The 20,959-nt window shown below is 39.5% G+C and overlaps 1 protein-coding gene across 1 annotated transcript; it reads right to left on the bottom strand.

Moving 5' to 3' along the window:
* Positions 1-411: 411 nt before the first annotated feature.
* On the bottom strand, positions 412-2,156 carry LOC114276408 (histone H1). The gene is made up of 2 exons (XM_082892499.1): positions 1,426-2,156; positions 412-1,037 (listed from the first exon to the last, which is right to left on the bottom strand). The coding sequence occupies exons 1-2, from the start codon at positions 1,597-1,599 to the stop codon at positions 588-590; spliced, it is 624 nt and encodes a 207-aa protein (XP_082748625.1). The 5' UTR covers positions 1,600-2,156; the 3' UTR covers positions 412-587.
* Positions 2,157-20,959: the final 18,803 nt, after the last annotated feature.

The following is a 20,959-nucleotide window of genomic DNA, read 5'->3' as shown; positions in this document are numbered from 1 at the left end:
AGATTTAAATTATCTTCCCGTATTACCTTCAATCTGCCACGTGTTGAATTATAATTGATTTATACAAAATATGTAACCAACAGTTACCAAACAACCATGAAGGGGGTGTAAGGAAGAAAATTTCGACCAGCAATATTAGGTATCATGAAAAACCTTTCATAAAAATAAATATGAAAATTTTGTGACTCTTGAATTACACCTAAAATAAAACATTACATCCTAATCAATATAATCCAAGGATTATAAATTTTTCATGACCATTTTCATGATAAAATTTTCATGATCCCTGACTTTTTCCAATTCTGACAGATCAAACCAGAATTGGGTGGCTATGGTGATCTCACATACTGTATGAACCCATTGTTGATGATTCTATCTATGTATTTTGCAACTCCATTAAAGCCAAGCAAATCACAAAAGTTCACTTCATTAACCCCTAAACTAAAACTTGCAGATTACAGAACATATGTTCAAACTCCAACTCTTCCACAACGAGAGAGAGAGAGAGAGAGAGAGAGAGAGAGAGAGATTTCTATATTCACAGAGTTATCAGAGGTCACCGATTCTTATTCATAACCTATCTACACCTAAGCCTTAGCAGCCTTCCTGGCTCTCTTAGCAGCAGGGGACTTGATCGACTTCAGCTGCTTCGGCTTCCCCGGCGTTGCTTTCTTCGCCTTCTTCGGCCCAACCTTCTTCGCAGTCTTCTTCTCCGTCTCAGATTTCTTCTTAGTCGATCTTGTATTTGGAGCACCAGCTCTGGCGGCTGTGGTGGTGGACTTGGCTTGCTTAGGCTTCTTTTCCGCCATTGGAGCCTTGGTCGTCCCGTTGTCCTTCTTCCCTGCTTCGGATAGCTTGTACGAAGCCTTGATCTTGATTAGCTTTCCCTTCGCAGCAGAGTTCTTCAATTGGAGCCCCAAAATTTTCCTGAAATTCTCAGGGAGTACCGGTTTGTGCTCCTCTTCCATGTACTTGGCGATCGCGTACGGGCTCGAACCGCTCTTCTCGTTGAGAGCCAACAGAGCCTCCTTGATCATCTGCATCGCATAATTCTCATGAAATCGTCAAACAGTCTCAATTAATGTTCGCGTAATTGAGAATCAAAATCGTGAGAACGCACTAGAAAATGCATAATTAACGCATAAACACGTAAGCAACACAAAACAATCAAACAAGATCAGAGCAAAAATTATTCGAAAATTCTACGCAATTTCAATACAAGTTCGAGATTTTGAGAATCAATATCGCGAAAACGCGTCAGAAAACGCATAATTAATGCATAAGCATGTAAAGCAACAACAAAAGAAATAAATAAATCAAATAACAGAGCTACAATCAAACAAAATCAGAGCAAAAAATTATTCAAAACCTAAAACATAACACATACAGATACAGATACAGATGGAGAACCGTATGGTGAATTACCTGAAAGTATGGAGGATGAGAGGCGATCTTGGGAGCTCTGGGCTTCTTCTCCTTCGGAACCCTAGGTTTCTTCTCCTTAACAGGTTTCTCCGCCGGCTGTGACTGCTCCGCCACTACGACCTCCTCCATCTGCACCTCAACAGTAGGATTCTCACCTTCAACAGTGGTCGACATCACAAATCACTTGATCGAATCACAAACAGTAAGATCGAGTCGCGAAAGTAATACTCTCTGATGACTCTTGCATGTACATCTCGCTATTTATAGTAAGGATCTATCTGTGTTTGAAAGACGTACTCGAATTCTGATTGGACAGTTTGAGGGCTCACGGATCGCCAACCTGTATGAGAATTGATCTGGTTTGTACACGTAGAGGGTTGTACAATCGTTGATGAGTTCGCTTTTACCCTCCCAAAATGGATACAGGTCTGCCAATTCTTATCCAGATTGAGAGAATACGTGTGCTTTGGTGTGTTCTCTTCTCTCTCACACATGGTTTTTGAAGAGTGTGTTTTCTTGGTGAATTTGTGATTGATTTTTGTTGGGATTTGCATTGGCTTTGGACTTGGGAATTTTGTGAGATTGAAGTTAAGAAAACGGAGATTCTAATGTGGTTTGGATGAGGCAAAATGGTTTGCATTTGGGTGTGATTTGAAGCCATCAAAGGAAAACAGTTTTTCTCTTCGATTTTTAATTCCATTTGTTATTTCTTTTTTTTCTTTTTATCTCATGTCATTTTAAATTTTAAATAATCACGTAAATAGGAAATCAAATTAGTTTAAACAAATATCTATCTCATTGAGTTTTTTTATTTTTGAAAATTGAAAATAAATAAATAAATAACAATATAAAGAAAATCTCCTCCATGTTTAGCCAATCATTTTAAGCAAATAAACAAGTGTGCATGTGCACATGATGCCCTTAATTAATAATATAATTAAAAAATATAATAAAATTATTGATATATTTTTATTACATAATTGAGAATTAAATAATAACTGATTTAGTGCTCGTTTGGCTAACAATTTAGGACTAAAAAAGTAAAAAAAAGACAAAATAAGCTATATAAACTAATAAGATAAAATATCACTTTTTACTCATAATTATTACACTTTTTTTCTCACAAAAGTCAAAAAAGCCCCAAAACAAAAATCAAACGAGGCTAAAAAAGTCTCAAGCTAAAAAAATTGACTATATTAACCAATGCCAAACAACCCCTTAATATATATATATATATATTGCAATTTCTTATGATACTTCATCACTACCTAATAATTTCATGGCTAAATTATAAAGACACTTCCTGAAGTTTACTTAAAATATAAATGACTCTCTGTGATGTTAGGATTTAGATTATGCCTCCGAAGGTTTCTAATTTCATAACAAATAGGTCCTTTTATTAATAAACCATCAAGTTAATTAACAGTTTTTAATAATGTTAAAATTTTATTTCAATTAATAATTCAGATAATTTTATTATTGTATAGGTGAACAATTAGAAATTTCACTTTTACAATTAATTTCGTTAAATGAAAAATTCTGACAGGGAGGTATTTGTAATTTTTCAAATTACACGAGATAATTCGTATTTTAAACAAATTTCAAAGAGTGTATTTGTAATTTACCCAAATTTGAACAAAGAAGACCCTTACACCCAATTAATTAATAAAAAAAGGCTTTTCACAGCTCTTGTTTCAAATTCAGTTTTTTTTTATTTTTTTTAAACACAATTAAATTAGTTTGATTATTTTTAAAAATGATTTTTGATCCTCATAAAAATAAAACCCTATCAAAATGATGTGTGTTTTATTTATTATTTTTTATTAAATTAATATTTAATTTTTTTCAAAAAAAATTGTGAAAACTAAATCAAACATAGTTGTGGTGGGTATGTAAGCAGTACAAGAAAATACACTTTTGGCGACTAATGTTTTAGTCGCCAAAAGCATTGATTTTAGTCGCCGAAATGTTTTGCCGACCAAAAAATTTTGGTCGCTAGCTTTGTCGCGGATACATCGTTGGCGAAGGTATTGGCGACTAAATTTTTTTTAGTCGCCAAAAGTCCAACAAAATGTCAACTAATATTTTAGTAGGCAAAAGGAGGAGCTATTAGCGACTAAAACTGCGTTAGTCGCTGATGAGTCGGATTGGCGACTAACAGATTAGTTGTCCAAAGGGTACATCAATTCATTTAACTCACATCTTCAGCTACTAAATCTTTTGTTGCCAAAAAATTCAATTATCTACGACGACCAAATTAATAGTCGCCAATAGTGTTATTTTTAGCTACTAAATGTTTTGTCGCGGAAAGGTTGATTCTAGTTTAGCTACTAGAGAGTTTAGTCGCCTATGACATATAATTTATGTTTTGGCGACTAAATATGTCATCGCCAAAAGTGTTTTCAGTTTTACCTACTAAACAATTAGTTGCCAAAACTGTTTTCAATTCGTTTTGGCTACTAAATATTTAGTCGCCAAAAAATTTATTTCTTTTTTTGGCTACCAATTGTTTTGTCACCAAAAACGTCATTTTTTATTTTTATTTTTTTTTCATTTTAATAAATTTTTTCACAACCTGCATATATCTATCGTAACCTGTAATAGGTATACAAGCAAATCAATATATATATATATATATATATATATTATCACCTATTTCGTAATGCATGTTTCACTTACAACCATCAAACAAAAAAGAACACCTTACAATGTAAACTTATATACAAACCAACTAATATATTCCAATTACAAATAATAACGTCATACATTCCAAATATGTTACTGTGGGGACATATTTTCTGAATACCAACACGTGGCATGGTGACGCCGACGTGTCAGCCGAGGTGCCACGTGCCCTGGTAGTTAAGCCGAGGTGATCTCGGAGAAGCCGAGGTCATCTCTGAAGATGTCGGAATCCGAAGATAAGGGACACGAGTCCTGAAGCAAAGAGGGGACTTAATTAAGATAAGGATAAACCTCTTAGGGAGTTTATCTCTATCTCCTAAAGAGTCCAGAGTAAGTACTAAGATTGGGGTACACAGAAGTCATATTTCTAGTTGGACTTGGATTAAGTATATTATAAAAGAGAGGCACCCCCGTGGGTCTAAGGTATGTAATTCATACTTTGAGTATTCAGTTTAATACGTGATTATCCTTGAGAAACATACTGACTTGATCGTCAGAGTGCCCCCGGGTGGTCGAAACCACCGCGGGATTCTTATATTTCTGTTACAGGTCACTCAGGTGCCATCTATTCTGCCAGTGCTCTCCAGCTGGTTACTAAGCGGGCAGTGTGGTCAGAAAATCACCCACACAGTTACCAAAACAATGTCCTCTATACACAAAACATTTTTACTATACTATGCATTTTAATGACCATTTGGCATGGTACAAATTACCATGGTAATATGTACCACGACAAAAGGTAATCTATATATACCACCAGAGCAATTAATACAAGTTCCAAAAATACTATGTATCCCGCCAAAAATTATATATACGATTCATCCAAATTCCACACAAAAAGTAGAGGACAACCAAAAACTTCCCAACTTTGCAAAATTGTGAATTATCTTGCGGACAAAAAAATAGAAGATCCACATGTCAATGCCAAAAGCCATCTACACAACAAAAATTACACCCATTAGTTCCATTGTAAACAAAAATTTTCAACAAAAACATATGTACAAACGTTTGAGGGGGCAGGACCCCACTTGACGCGCCCTTCCCTCTGCACCTGGCATCATGTATCTAAGCATAAACAAAAAAAGGATGAACTAGCACATGAGGTTGTCACTAAAACAGATTCTAGGGAGGGCAAAGGTCTAACCATAAACAAGAAAAATAAAAAAAATTAAAATGCATGAAGAGTGAATAATTACCTATCATTTTGTTTCCACCACAATATATGCTCATACATACCATTTTAGAAAAATACAAAACAAAGAGGAAGGTTAAAGTTGAATGGTCACCACAGATTCACAGTTGCCATGAAAAGATTATGACACTGGTCTCATTTATTAGCTCCAAAAGTTTCTTTTTTTTTTAATCAGCTTCACAGTCATTCTTTTGTTGAGCAAAACACTTAAAATTCTAATTCAACAAAAAGTTGTTCAGCCACAACAGTGATCCTGTAACAGCTGATGATATATAGTTCATGTGTTTCGCAGCATCATACAATTTCAAGAGTGTATTTATTACCCAGTAACTTGTAAATTTCACATTTCCAAGATCTAAATCTCACACTTAAAATCTAAGATCTAAATCTCCACAATGACAATATGTGAAAATGTGGAAAGGTATGTACGACTACTATATTGTATTAGAATAAAACTTAATGCACTTGGAAACTCAATGCAAATGTATGTGCTATGTAACATTTACGTTGGCTTATAGAACAAAGTCTACTTAAATGTGTTGGTATTGTCAAAATCTTGGCAATCATGATCGAAAGTCACAAATAGGTTACAATTCAGATGGGTTCGGTTGAGTTGAGAGTTTATTCAAGTTCAGTGTAAAGTGTAAAGAAATTTTCCAAGTCAAGCATGAGCCCCAAGTCAAGTTTAGTCTGTAGTGTAAACATATATATATTTTATTCATAAAACTAAATATATAGAGATGCTTATAATATATATATATATATATATTTATAAGCTGTAATATATAAGCTTTAATATATATTTATAAGCTTTCTGGCGTTTGTCACGGCAACCCCCAACGTACGCATGCTAATTACGTCCCATCTGACCCCATAGGTCCTATTTGACATGAGAAAGATACCAGTGGCATCCATAGAGTGCTTCGGGGGCTGCTTTGAATTTCCGGCCCCGAAAGGCATTTTTCGGCTAAGTTTATGGCGTTTACCACGCCAACTCCCAATGTACACATGGTAATTATGTCCCGTCTGTCCCCACAGGTCGTATTTGAGACGAGAAAGCTACCCGTGCCATCCTTAGAGTGCTTCAGGGGCTGATTTTCATTTCAGGCCCCAAAGGGCCTTTTTGGATAAGTTTATGGCCTTTTTCACGCCAACTCCCAACGTACATGTGCTAATTACGTCCCGTATGTCCCCACAAATCTTATTTGACGCAACGAAGCTACCCGTGCCATCCCTATAGTGGTTCGGGGGCTGCTTTCAATTTTCGGCCCTCGAAGGCCTTTTTCGGCTAAGTTTACGGCGTTTTTCACGCCAACGCCCAACGTACGCGTGCTAATTACGTCCCGCATGTCCCCACAAGTCCTATTTACATGAGGAAGCTACCCGTGCCATCCCTACAGTGGTTCGGTGGCTGCTTTCAATTTTTAGCCCTCAAAGGCCTTTTTCGGCTGAGTTTATGGTGTTTTTCATGCCAACTCCCAACACAAACATGCTATTTACCTCCCGTCTGTCCCAACAGGTCCTATTTGACAGAAGGAAGCTACCCGTTCCATCTGTAGAGTGCTTCGGGGACTGATTTGAATTTTTGGCCCTCAAAGGCCTTTTTCGGCTAAATTTATGGCGTTTTTCACGCCAACTCCCAACATACATGTGCTAATTACAGCCCGTATGACCCCACAGGTCTTATTTGACGCAAGGAAGTTACCCATGCCATCCCTACAGTGGTTCGGGGGTTGCTTTCAATTTGCGGCCCTCGAAGGCCTTTTTCGGCTAAGTTTACGGCGTTTTTCGTGCCAACTCTCAACGTATACGTGCTAATTACGTCCCGTCTATCCCCACAGGTCCTATTTGACACAAGGAAGCTACCTGTGCCATCTGTAGAGTGCTTCAGGGGCTGATTTGAATTTTTGGCCCTCAAAGGCCTTTTTCGGCTAAGTTTATGGCGTTTTTCATGCCAACTCCCAACGTACACGTGCTATTTATGTCCCGTCTGTCCCAACAGGTTGTATTTGACGCAAGGAAGCTACCCATGCCATTCCCACAGTGGTTCAGGGGCTGCTTTCAATTTTCGGCCCTCAAAGGCCTTTTTCGGCTAAGTTTACGACGTTTTTCATGCCAACCCCCAACGTACGCATGCTAATTACGTCCTGCATATCCCCACAGGTCTTATTTGACATGAGGAAGCTACCCGTGCTATCTCTATAGTGGTTCGGGGGCTGCTTTCAATTTTCGGCCCTCGAAGGCCTTTTTCGGCTAATTTTACGGCGTTTTGGTAAGACAACAAATAACCTAGATACTCTAATATTAACTGAACTAATATATTTTTCCAACATGACAATAATGAAGCTCATAATTTTCCAACGGATTCAACATGGTCGATAGGGAGAAAAAGACCCGGAATTATGTTGATTACAACCCAAATAAAATCATGATTCAATGTTGAGAACTCCTAATGCACAATGAGGCTTTCATTAATTTATATCATGTATTAGCATCCCTTTTAGGCAACAAAAATTACAATTTTATAGTAGAATTATTGATACGTGGCAAACAAAATACTTGTGCAACATAAATATTGTTAAACAATTCGGTATATAACAACTATAATTGTTGTCCAGTAACAGACCCCAAAACTCTAGAAATAATGACTAGGTTCCTTGTAGATAGAAGCGTTAAAAAAATATATACCGAATAGTAGGATGAATATCACATCACACTGTTGTAGACGCGCCCGTGGGCCTCATGCTACAGTTCGGACTCGATTTGTGTCACGGTTCTAAATCCGAACCAAAGAGTCCAAATCTGGCAAATCGTTTTGAGAAACAGATTTTTGAAAAAGTAGTGCCAAACATGGACTGCTTTGCCAGATACAGAGTCGCCACCTAAATATTTTTTATGGGAGAATTTAGGAAACTCTGACTCGGTGCCGAAGGCCACATGTCCGTCATCACCGGAGTTGTCTCGGCTCGGGAGCTTGGGTACGATCGGGGAAGGTCAGCTATGAGCACCCCCTTTTGCCCGGTCCGAAGACCGGCCTCTACTAACCGTGATATCCGTTTTTTGAAAACTTTATGTGTTCTTAAACCAATTGTTAGCCTAGAATTACTATGTTATGCGCGCAGCAAACAAGTATAGACCAAATCGCCCAAATTGGAACAAAACATTTCATGTTTGTTTTGAAAATGGTTTGCTACTCGCAAGTAGGCTAAAATGCAAATTTTGCCACCCTTAAGTGGGCTTTTAGAAAAGATGATTTTGCCACTATCTAGTGGGCTTGAAACTCACAGTTTTAATGCATTATTCCAATTTAGGTAATTTGACCTCCATCCACAGGCATTCAAGCAGTTATATCACATAAGCAGCTAGCCTCATGGTAATCATGCTATCATGGCAACATTCACACGCATGCGATATGCTAAAGCATAAAAGCTTACCTAGTACTCCGAGCCAAAACAGAAACTAGTTAGTAATCATATGCATGATCCTAGTTCATGTTAAAAATGGCTAATGCAACACATGCAAAGATGCAATCTAAACGGGCTCGGCTAACCCTAAAATGGCATATGAAATGCTACAGGTAACATGTATTCAATTTGGAATTGAAAAGTACAATGTAGTTTGTATGATGTACCGAGCCCGGTGCATGTCAACAAATGCATGAATGCACGCATGCATAGCATAAGGTATGCTAAAATAAATGTGCCCTAATCTACCATCATAAGCAGGTAAATAAAAGGAAGAAAAAAGTGGGGGTTGGAAGACATACACACACGCACCCACACTTATTACAAGTTTGCCCTCGCTCGGAGGGACCAAAATAATAATACAAATTAATTAACTACGCAAGCCAATTAAATATTACAAATTGCTTAATTAATTAACAAATTAACTAAACTAAAGAAAAGCAGTAAACCGCCTCGGGGCGAGGGCCAGATGCAACACATGCTCGGGACTGGCTCGGAATCACACTGCCATGCATAGTTTGCCTCTGTTTTCCCTGCTCTGCTCTTCTGAAAACTGCCAAAGTCTTAGGGATGCCTCTCGGGACACTGGGGGATATCATCGGCTGAGCAGAATTTCCACCGGCAGTAGCATTTAGTCACCGGCACAAAATAGATCCACCGGCCATCGATTGACTGCCGGTCGGCACTAAATACTGCCGGCCGGCAATAAATTCCTGCAGAACCTGCAACTCACAGCAGCAGAGGGCAAAATCTTGCATGGCAATGCAATTCAAACAATTTATGCACCAATCACATTCCTTATCATGTTAATGACTCAAAAGAGGATGTGCCCCGATTCTCGGACCACCAATCACGTATTTCCATGCATGATGGCCCAAAGAATCAAGTGTGTAACTTCAATTTCAAAATGAATGCAAGCCAAATAAACACACAATGAGGCCTAACCTCTATCATACTCATCTCAAGAGGCAAGGTGATGCATGCAAGATGCAATGCAACTTAGGCATACGAGCTAAGGATGCAACATGCCGATACAAGCAAACATGCAAGATGAGCATGCAAATAAGCAAAGGATGGTCTTAAACATGAATTAGGCAGCTCTAGTTAGGCCCAAAACAGTGGCCAAAATGCTAAGTGCACGGAGGCAAATGACATGCAAACATGCATAGATACATGGTCCAAGACTTAAGCATAATGAAGCCGCTTTTCGACGCATTTGAAAGGCACAAACATGGAAAATTTTCATGCGAATTTCAGAGGTGATAGGTGATGCAAAACAGCCCCGAAACACAACGAAACAACACTCAACGCATGGAATGAATCCCGAAATGCAAAATTAGGCATATGAAATGGCTTACAGCTATACAAAGCATGCATAATATGGACATGGAGCATGAAGAAAGAAGCAAGACAGCCCTGAGACAAGCATTTTTACAGTTTATGACATGGCCAAACAGCAAGCAAAGATAGGGCTAAAATGGCATACAAAAACGGGGCTAACACATGGATTTCAAAGCAAGTAGCACATAGAGTATCCAAATAGTGTTGAGCCCTTCTTCAATGTTGAAGAAGGGCTCAAAATAAGCAACTTCACAGTTTATAACATGCCTCAAAACAGATCACACACAAGCCAAAAATATTATGCAAAATTATGGCATAAAGAGGGCTAATGAAGGAAGTGCTAGCTACTGTCCTCAAACAGCAAGAGGTCCTCAATCAAACATGAAGAGGACCTCAAAATATGATGAGTTACAGTTTGGGTCGGAGCCCAAAGATGCAAGCAACTATGGCTTAGATATGATGCAAGAATAGGCTAGAAAAGGGAAGAAGAGGACTCACCTTTGTAGACCAATGAACCAGCACCTCTTGGACCAAGTTTAGGTGCTCCTAAGCTCTAGAGAACAGCCTCAAGCTTCTGGAATGGGCGTTGGATGCCTTGTGCTATGAGTTGATGAAGAAATGGCCCAAGAACAAGGGTGTTTGATCACTCTAACACACCCAAATGTAGAGAGAGAGGGAGATATAGAGAGAGAGGGTGATATATATGTTATATGTATGTATTAGGTCTGGTTTTTGCTTCAAATCTCCAACCAAAACAATGGAGGAGGAGAGGCCCCTTATATAGGCAAGACTAGGCACTTAACTTACAAGCTAAGTAAAGGGAAAGGGTCAAAGGGGTTCAAGGGGGGTGCAAGGCTTCTAGAGAAAGCTAAAACAGCTGGCCAAGCTTCTCCAAGAAGCTTGGCCAAAGGGTTCAAGCTTCTAGAAGGTTAGGGGGTTCAAAGACTCACAAGGTGCAAAACAACCACACATGTGCGTGGGGGATCGATTCTGTGCATTCCAGCTGGCACAACTGGAATCCACTCAATCTGCAGAATGCTCCGGAAGGTCGTCGGCTAGCGAAAATTGCCAGTCAGCAAAATAAAGTGCTGGTCGGCACAATAAATTGCCGGCCGGATAAATATAGTGCCGGTGGATGGCCGGTAAGGTCAAAAAACGGCCGGTTGGTGTCCAAATTGAAGCCCCGGAAGTAAGCTTTCCGATGGTGGTGGCCCCATAGCTAAACTCCAAGTGTACAGACAGATAAGCCCGATTCAGCGAGGGCTGCTCGACTCGCTTCTACCCGGATTCATGCCGAACTTCTCCCAAACTAGTTTTCTCCTCTCCTTTCCTCTTTTCTTCAACTCCAAAACCCTAAACAAAGTGTTTTGAAAGATTTGCCTCTCTTCTAGCCGAAGAAACTGATTCTTTGCCCTGCACATCTCTCAACACCGAGCAAACCATCAGTAGTGCCCAAGTCTTAAGGGCGGTCAAAAATGGGGTGTCTACAACTGTAACAGAGGTAAGTAGGAAGTAGGTGTTGGGCAGATTGCCTTAACTTTTTGTATTCAAAATTACAATGCCAAAATGGCCCAATTTTGGGAAACTTAATAGTTCATTGAAATCATGTGGTTACCTTATGGAAATCAGATTATGATCCGTCTGCTGCAAAGTCTACTCACATTATGCCTCAAAACCTATTCGAAGCACATAACAAAAAAAAATTTGCATAGCAACTTTAGAAAACAATTCTATGCCAATATGATCCATATTTTTGTAGAACTTGCATTAGCTTATCAATAAAATTATGTTTATCGAATAGTAGGATGACCAGCTGAACCCTGCAAGAGGGTTGTGAGCCGTGACACCACGTCGTTCAGATGATTGAGTTGTAATTGTTGTGCCTCCCGTGCTTTTTTTTCTTCTTCAATTTGTTTCACCGCTCCTCTCTTTCCCTCATAATTTCCTCCCTATCTCTTTGGCGCTCCTTTTTCTCCTTGAGCAACTAATCTCTTTGGCGCTCCTCTTTCCCCTTCAATAGCTCCCCGTGATCTCTTTGGCGCTCCTCTTTCTCCTTCAGCAACTCCTCGTGATCTCTTTCACGCTCCTCACGAAGAACCTCCAGTTCCGCTCAATAGTTGTAATTTTTTGATGATATAATTTTTATTTTAAATTTTTAAGATATCTAACGTTCACAATCAAAATAATTATGATGAAGAGGCATTTTTTTCTGTCTTGATTGAGAGAAGTGAAGAGGTGTAATGTAGGATGGGACTATTTTTGTATCCACTGAAAGCATGTTTGCCCTGTTTCAAATTTGTCAAGAGTTTAAGATTAATGATAAAGTGTCTTGTTTGATAATTTAAGATGTAACCATTTTCATATATTTATAGAGATATATAAAACCAAACAAATTAAGGAACTTAATTTTCCCAATAAGTGCCTTACAAACACCTGCAATGGATCTTATACTTCCTTGTTTGATTTTCATTTTGAACGAAGACATCAAATTGAACCAACTAATAAATTATTTGTTCTATTACTCTAAATTTGAGTGTTTTGATTACATTCAAAACATATGTTGTTCTAAATGGTAGGAACAACATAAATTGGATTTCAATCATCAGAGCAAACAAAAAACAAAAAACAAAAATTATAAGGAAATTAGAATAAAATTTTTTCCAAAGAAAAGGTACCTTAAATCTCCAAAAAGCATAGCAGAAGGGAACTGGATTGTTACTTTAAGCTCCTTAGCTTACTTACATTGTCACTTTAAGCACAACAGAAGGCTTTCTCCTCTCACTAACACACAAAACAAGCTAAAACATTAATTAGATTTCTAGTATTATTGTGGCCAATCACATAAACAGAGAGCTCCAACCTAGGAAATATTGTTCCATTGATTACAAAAATTTCTCAATTATCCAAATTCCATAAAAGCAGATTTCTTCATTGAACCAAAAATAAAAAATAAATAAAAACATTCACATAATTGTGGAATTCACATCATGAGGTCTATATACATTGCTTGAATTGAAGATACCAATTCTTTAGGATTTTGTATCATATCCCATGTTTGAAATGCTTTTGGATTAGGAAGGGATAGTACAATCATATATTATTCTATCACATGTTTGTTTGAAATTACTAGACATTTACTACATGGTGTAAAACATAGATGAGGTCTTTTAAATCTTTTTACATGTTAGTCCGCACTCACTAGGAATCAATATACGAACTATATTAGAATCGGACTATCAATCTGGAACTTAATTTCCCATCAAACAAATATATTACAAAGTATAGGGAAACAGTAAACACAACAATGATCATCACAACATTCAATTCCAAGAAGAAAAGAAAATTAAGAAAAGAAAATATCACAAGAATCATCAAATTAATAGAATAAAATTAATATATATATATATATATATGCATGCATATATATATATATATGCATGCATATATATATATATATATATGTGTGTGTATAGGGTTAGTTTGGAATATTCCTAAAACAGAGGCACATTTGGTCATATAGTTCAACAATCCAAAATCGAGAATTAGAAATCCACAATCCGAAATTTCAACCAAACCCATTCACGAAATCAGAAAAAGCCCTAAAAAATTGATTACGAAATCAACAGAAAATGAAAGAAAACAAACATATAAAAACCCTACAGAAATCGTGAGACACGGGGATGGGAGAGACAACAAGAAAGAGATACAAATAGACATACACAGATCGATAGAGAGGGAGAGAGACGACAGAGAAATACCTGTAATCAGTGGTGGGGCCGATTTGCAGTGGTCGGGGTGGCGAGCGCCGGTGGCCAGCGATGGTGATGATCGGTGGTGGTGAGCGGCGGTGAGGTTTGGTATCGAGTGCTCTGTATGTTAGTGTGTGAGACAAAACAGAAGAAAAATGTGTCTGTGTAATATATATACTGGGCGCCAATATTAATGAGTTTCCCTCTAAAAAAATTTAGAAGCTTTAGCGACTAAATGATTATTTGTCGCCAAATATCCTTAGCAGTGACTAAAAATTGGTCGCCAAAAGCATCATATTTGGCTACTAATTTGAAATTGTCGTCGGCAATGTTTAATATACAACGACTAACTTAGTTGTGGTCGCCAAAAATTCATCAAAATACGCCCATTTTTTGGCGACAAAAATTGTTTGTCACAAAATGTTATTATATGGCGACTAAATGAAATTTTAGTCGCTTAAAATGGTTGCAAACAGTTATAGCGATCCCGGTTTTTCCTTCCTTATTTACTGTATTTCGGACTCGGTTCCGTTGATAGTTATGGTTGACTGTATTTCATTTCCGTCCTTTAATGCTTTGGATTGGAGTTTAGAAATGTCTTGGGCATGTTTTGAACAAGTTGGTTGAACTTTAGTCCCATTTCTTGTTGCCCAGATTTTTGGTGGTCCGCTCGAGCGGGGTCTGCATACCTTCAGTAGTTTGTCCGTCTGCAAATATACTGCAGATGTGTTTTTCACGCTTGAACGGATTTCCTTACACTCGAGCGGGTCGCGCTCGAGCGGGTACCCTTGCGCTCGAGCGGGTGTTCAATGTCTGTAAAGATACTGGGAGAGGGTAATCTACGATCGAGCAGGTTTCCCTTTGCACTCGAGCGGGTGTGTTTTGCTATTATGTCTTGATGCTCAAGCGGGTATTCTTGCGCTTGAGCGGGTTCAGTTTTTTGTGCTTGACACTCGAGCGTCCTATTTTCCGCTCGAGCGGACTAGTCGTATATCAGATGGCAGCTGGGTGATTTTAAATCACTTTTCACACTTTCTTTCTCTCTCTTACTTTTTAGAAACCCATTTTGAGAGCTTCTCTCACTACATTTCACCTTCTCTCTAAGGTTTGATCTAGTTCTAATGTGCATCTAGCCTAGTCCCTTTGTAAAAAGGGTTGTGCTTGGTGTGAGCTTCACTTTGATCTGAAAATCTCCTGGTTTGGAGCACTTCGAGTTTTCTTCAACTTTTCCATTTGGTCTCCGAATTTGAGGTAGGGATAACTACTCATCTTTATGGGCTTTAACCTAAATGTTGAGGTTTTTGGTATAAATGGTTTGGTTTTGGGAAGTTAGGATTTGAGATGTGTTATATTGGAAAGAGGGGTTTTGTTCTTTTGATTCAAACCTATGTGTTTTGGGTCTAAAAATGGAGGTTATTGACGTTGTTGATAATATTTGGACCTTTGGGTCAATGTTGAGGAAAAGGAAAAAAATGCCATGTTTGGGTATATTTGGGTCATTAGTGTAATTAATGACATTTATTATGGAACTATGAAATTAAGTTGGGAATAATGAAATTGGCTCATTATGTAGTAGAATGGTGGAGTTGGACTTAATAATCACTCACCTTTGAGAATTATTGATAATTTATTTGTTGGTGCATTTATTATCTGTTTAGAAATAACTGCTTTGGGCTATCAGTGGAGGATAGTCTTGATTGTTGTAGACACTGCATGATGATTAGGTAAATTAAAACTAATCAATTTGAGTATGTCATTGAGTATGACGGTTGGAATAATACAACGAATATGCGTATTGATTGGTCATTATATATGATGAGTATTTGAATACATGGGTGTCGAATCCCGCGAATGAAATTTTTGTGAAATGGCAAGTCGAAAAATCTATACATGGGTGCCGAGTCCCGCAAATGAAATTTCTGTAAAATGGCCACAAGAAAATAATTATACATAGGTGCCAAATCCTGCGAACACAATTTCCGTAAAATGGCAGTTTAAAGTATTGTTGGCATGAGATGTAGTCTCATTTAAGTTGTTTGGCTAGGTTCTGAGCCGTGTTTATAAGTTGAGATTTTGTTAAGTGAAGGATTATGGAACTGGATTGTACTGTATGTTGGTTTATATGAGTTAAACATTTATCAAGTGCTAATGTTTTAGATATTGCTCATATTATGTTTAGCATATCTGTAGACACCCCATTTTTGACCGCCCTTAAGACTTGGGCACTACTGATGGTTTGCTCGGTGTGGAGAGATGTGCAGGGCAAAGAATCAGTTTCTTCGGCAAGGAGAGAGGCAAATCCTTCAGAACACTTTGTTTAGGGTTTTGGAGTTGAAGAAAAGAGGAAAGGAGAGGAGAAAACTAGTTTGGGAGAAGTTCGGCATGAATCCGGGTAGAAGCGAGTCGAGCAGCCCTCGCTGAATTGGGCTTATCTATCTGTACACTTGGAGTTTAGCTGTGGGGCCACCACCGTCGGAAAGCTTACTTCCGGGGCTTCATTTTTCACTCAAGAATCTCCTAGAGCCAAGTCCGGGTGGGGGAGATATGATCAGTTGAAGTCGGGCATCATCCCGGTTGGATCGAATCTGCGCGGCTTCACGGAAAAGGGCATAACTTTTTGCACAGAAGGAATTTTAATGCAAGGTTTGCGCCATTGGAAAGCTAACTTCCGGGGCTTCAATCTGGACATACACCGGTACTTTTTTGACCTCACCGGCCACCCATCGGCACTCTGTTTGTGCCGACCGGCAATTTATTGTGCCGACCGGCCATTTATTGTGCCGACCGGCACTTTATTGTGCTGACCGGCAATTTTTGCTAGCCGACGACCTTCCGGAGCATTCTGCAGATTGAGTGGATTCCAGCTGTGCCAGCTGGAATGCACAGAATTGATCCCCCACGTGCATGTGTGCTTGTTTTGCACCCTTTGCACACCTTTGGCCCCTTTTCTTGCACCCTTTGCTCAAAGCTTCTTGAGGAAGCCTTGACCCCTTGTCTTGGCTTCTCCAAGAAGCTTACCAGCTGTCCAAGCTTCTCCAATAAGCCTTGAACCCCTTGGCCCCTTTGAAGCTTGTCTTAGAAGCTTAGCATTGCTTATATAAAGCACCCCTCCTCCTCCTTTGTTTAGGTTAGAGACTTGAGGCAAAAAAACCAGAGATATACCATATATATCTGATATATATACATACAAACCTCCATCTCTCTCTATATCTCTCCCATTCAACCATCAAACACCCTTGTTCTTGGGCCATTTCTTCATCAACTCATAGCACAAGGCATCCAACGCCTATTCCAACAGCTTGAGGCTGTTCTCCAGAGCTTAGGAGCACCTAAACTTGGTCCAAGAGGTGCTGGTTCATTGGTCTACAAGGGTGAGTCCTCATCTTCCCTTTTCTAGCCTTTTTTTGCTTCATATCTAAGCCATAGTTACTTGCACTTTTGGGCTCCGACCTAAACTTCAAATCATCATATTTTGAGGTCCTCTTCATGTTTGATTGAGGACCTCTTGCTGTTTGAGGATAGTAGCTAGCACTTCCTTCTTTATCTCTCCTTTAGGCCCTAATCTTGCATGTTATTTTTGGCCTACGTGTAATCTGTTTTTGAGGATGTAGTAAACTTTAGATAGGCTTATTTTGAGCCCTTCTTCAACATTGAAGAAGGGCTCAACACTGTTTGGGACTTCCATGTTGTACTCCCCTTTATATCCTCTTTTTGGTCCCATTTTTGTATATCTTGGCAGCCCCTGATGTTGCTGTTTTTGGACCTTGGTCCGAACTAAAAGTGGCTTTATTTTGACCTCCTGAACATGTTTTATTAAGGGTATTTTCTTGTTTGGTGAATTTTTTGTATACCTCATGTTATAGCCACTTTTTGAGCCTTATTTTGCATTGTATTTCTAGCATGTTTGTATACTGATTTCGGGGCTGCCATGAACTGTAAATGTGCATATTTGGGGCCTCTCTTCAATGTTGTTGAAGGGCCCTAACATGTTTGGGGACAGCAGCTGTGAGTTGCTTCATAATCTCATGTTTAGGACCGTTTTTGTATGCCATTTTAGCCCCATCTTTGCTTGCTTTTTGGCCATGCTTTGAACTGTAAAAATGCTAATTTTGGGGCTGCCTTGCTACTGTATATTCATTGCATATCCATGTTGTGCATGTTTGATATAGCTATAGGCCATTTCGGGTGCCAAAGTCCATGTTTCGGGACTATTCCATGCATCGGGTGTGTTTTCGCCTCATTCCGGGGCTGTTTTCCCCCATATTTCAGTGCTGAAATCCCATTAGCATATTTGCATATCATTTTTCATGCCATTGCATTGCATATGCCATTGCCTCGGTTTGCGTGCCCGTGTGCACGCATTTCGAGGCACTCCATTTTCATTCATCGGCCTCTTATGTGAGTGTGGCTGAGGCTCTCTCATGTTAGTATAAGTCCATGTTGCATTCTATATGCCGTTTTAGCCATTGCATTGCATATGCCATTGCCTCGGTTTGCGTGCCCGTGTGCACGCATTTCGAGGCACTTCATTTTCATATTATGGCCACTGTTTTGGGCCTAACTAGAGCTGCCTAATTCATGTTTAAGACCATCCTTGGCTTGTTTGCATGCATCATCTTGCATGTTTGCTTGTATCGGCATGTTGCATCCGTAGCTCGTATGCCTAAGTTGCATTGCATCTTGCATGCATCACCTTGCCTCTTGAGATGAGTATGATAGAGGTTAGGCCTCCTTGTGTGTTTATTTGGTTTGCATGCATTTGAAATCAAAGTTGCATACTTGGTTCTTTGTGCCATCATGCATGGAAATGCGTGATTGGTGGTCCGAGAACCGAGGCACATGTCCCTTTGAGTCATTACAATGATAAGAGACATGGTTGGTGCATATATGCCTTGAAATGTGCTGCCATGCTTTGCCTTGTCCTCTGTTGCTGTGGGTTGCAGGTTCTGCAGGAATACTCTGCCGACCGGCAGTGTAAGGTGCCGGCCGGCAATCTTTTCTCTGCCGACAGCTTCAATTTTGTGCCGGTGGCAATATCTCAGTGCCGGTGGCAATTTCACCCAGCCGGTGGTGTCTCCCAGCATCCAAGGAAGCAGTCCTGAAATTTTGACAGCCTCCAGAGGAGCAGAGGAAAGAAAACAGAGGCAGCTTGCGCATGGCGGCGCATTTCCCGAGGCGTTTACTGCTTTTCTTAGTCTATTTTAATTTGTTAATTAAATTAGGCAATTTGTAATATTTAATTAGCTTGCGTAGTTAATTAATTTGTAATATTTATTCGGTCCCTCCGAGTGAGGGTAAATCTGTAATAAGTGTGTGTGGGTGGTGTGTATGTCTTCCAACCCCACTTCTTTCTTCCCTTTTATTTACCTGCTTATGATGGTAGATTAGGGCACATTTATTTTAGCATACCTTATGCTATGCATGCGTGCATCCATACATTTGTACTGCATGCATTAGGCTCGGTACATCACGCTAACTGCATTCGTACTTCAATTCAAAAATTGACTATGTGATAATTGATTGCATTACATATGCCATGTTTAGGTTAACCGAGCCTATCTAAATTGCATCCTGTATGTGTTGCATTAGCCATTTAACATGAACTAGGACACGCACATTTTTGCTAACTAGTTTACTGTTTTGGCACGGAGTACTAGGTAAGCTTTTATGCATTAGCATATCGCATGTGTGTGAATGTTAACATGACAGTATGATTACCATGAGGCTAGCTGCTTATGTGATATAACTGCTTGAATGCCTGTGGATGGAGGTTGAATTACCTAAATTGGAATAATGCATTAAAACTGTGAGTTTTAAGCCCACTAGATAGTGGCAAAATCATCTTTTCTAAAAGCCCACTTAAGGGTGGCAAAATCTGCATTTTAGCCTACTTGCGAGTAGCAAACCATTTTCAAAACAAACATGAAATGTTTTGTTCCAATTTGGGCGATTTGGTCTATACTTGTTTGCTGCGCGCATAACATAGTAATTCTAGGCTAATAATTGGTTTAAGAACATATAAAGTTTTCAAAAACGGATATCACGGTTAGTAGAGGCCGGTCTTCGGACCGGGCGAAAGGGGGTGCTCATAGCTGACCTTCCCCGATCGTACCCAAGCTCCCGAGCCGAGACAACTCCGGTGATGACGGACGTGTGGCCTTCGGCACCGAGTCAGGGTTTCCTAAATTTCCCCATTTTAAATATTTAGGTGGCGACTCTGTATCTGGCAAAGCAGTCCATGTTTGGCACTACTTTTTCAAAAATCTGTTTCTCAAAACGATTTGCCAGATTTGGACTCTTTGGTTCAGATTAAGAACCGTGACACAAATCGAGTCCGAACTGTAGCACGAGGCCCACGCGGGCGCTGTTACAGTTTCTGGCGACTCCGCTGGGGAATTTAGAGAGCTTGACTTGAACTCGTGATATCCTGTTTTGATCTCATTTATGTGTTTCTTTGCATTGCATGTGCATTGGTGCGCCTAGGAACACAGTGTTTGCCATCTGCCATTCCTGAACGGTTTGCCGGAGGCTTGTCTTGTCAAGACATGTCCATAAGGCTGACCGGCTATGGGCTCTGACAGCATGGGAACACAAACCCCGGTTTTACCGGGGCACCCTTTTTGACCATTCGACCTAGTGCATATTCGGAATCCATTGTGACCATTCCAAACTAGGACAGGTTGCTTACCCAATAGGTTGTTTGAAACTGCTGTGTGCATAGTGAAACCCTAGTTCCTGACAAAATAGGACAGGGAAACCCTACCCCAACATAGGGGTGTTTTGGCTCTCTCTTACTTGCTATGTGCTTTTAGAGTGTATCTCTACAGGAATGCATATACCAGTTTACAAGTCTGGGTATCAGGCCTGTGGGCATCAGCATCAGTATTTGGGGAATCAGTTTTACCTGAGGGTATCAGTTTACAGGCAGATATTTGGGAAACAGTGATCAGTATTGGGTACATTCATCCTAGCATGCTCAAATCTGTTCCAGTGAAATTAGGCTGAGATGCTCTCTGTTTTCCCTTTTGCAAGGTAGTCCTGGAACCATAGCTTCAGAAGGCTCCGATATCTCCCGAGGTTCATCGGACTTGTGCTGATAGACT

Source organism: Camellia sinensis, chromosome 1 (assembly GCF_055761805.1).
Source record: "Camellia sinensis isolate YWXY chromosome 1, ASM5576180v1, whole genome shotgun sequence".
NCBI lineage: Eukaryota > Viridiplantae > Streptophyta > Magnoliopsida > Ericales > Theaceae > Camellia > Camellia sinensis.
Note: the sequence above shows the minus strand (reverse complement) of the source record. Positions and strands in the feature narration are given on the sequence as shown.

Excerpts from the sequence above, each read along its gene's own strand:
- LOC114276408 (XM_082892499.1), bottom strand. The coding sequence starts at position 1,599 with ATGTCGACCACTGTTGAAGGTGAGAATCCTACTGTTGAGGTGCAGATG. Across the intron at positions 1,038-1,425 it reads CTCATCCTCCATACTTTCAG|ATGATCAAGGAGGCTCTGTT; the intron begins GTAATTCACCAT and ends TATGCGATGCAG.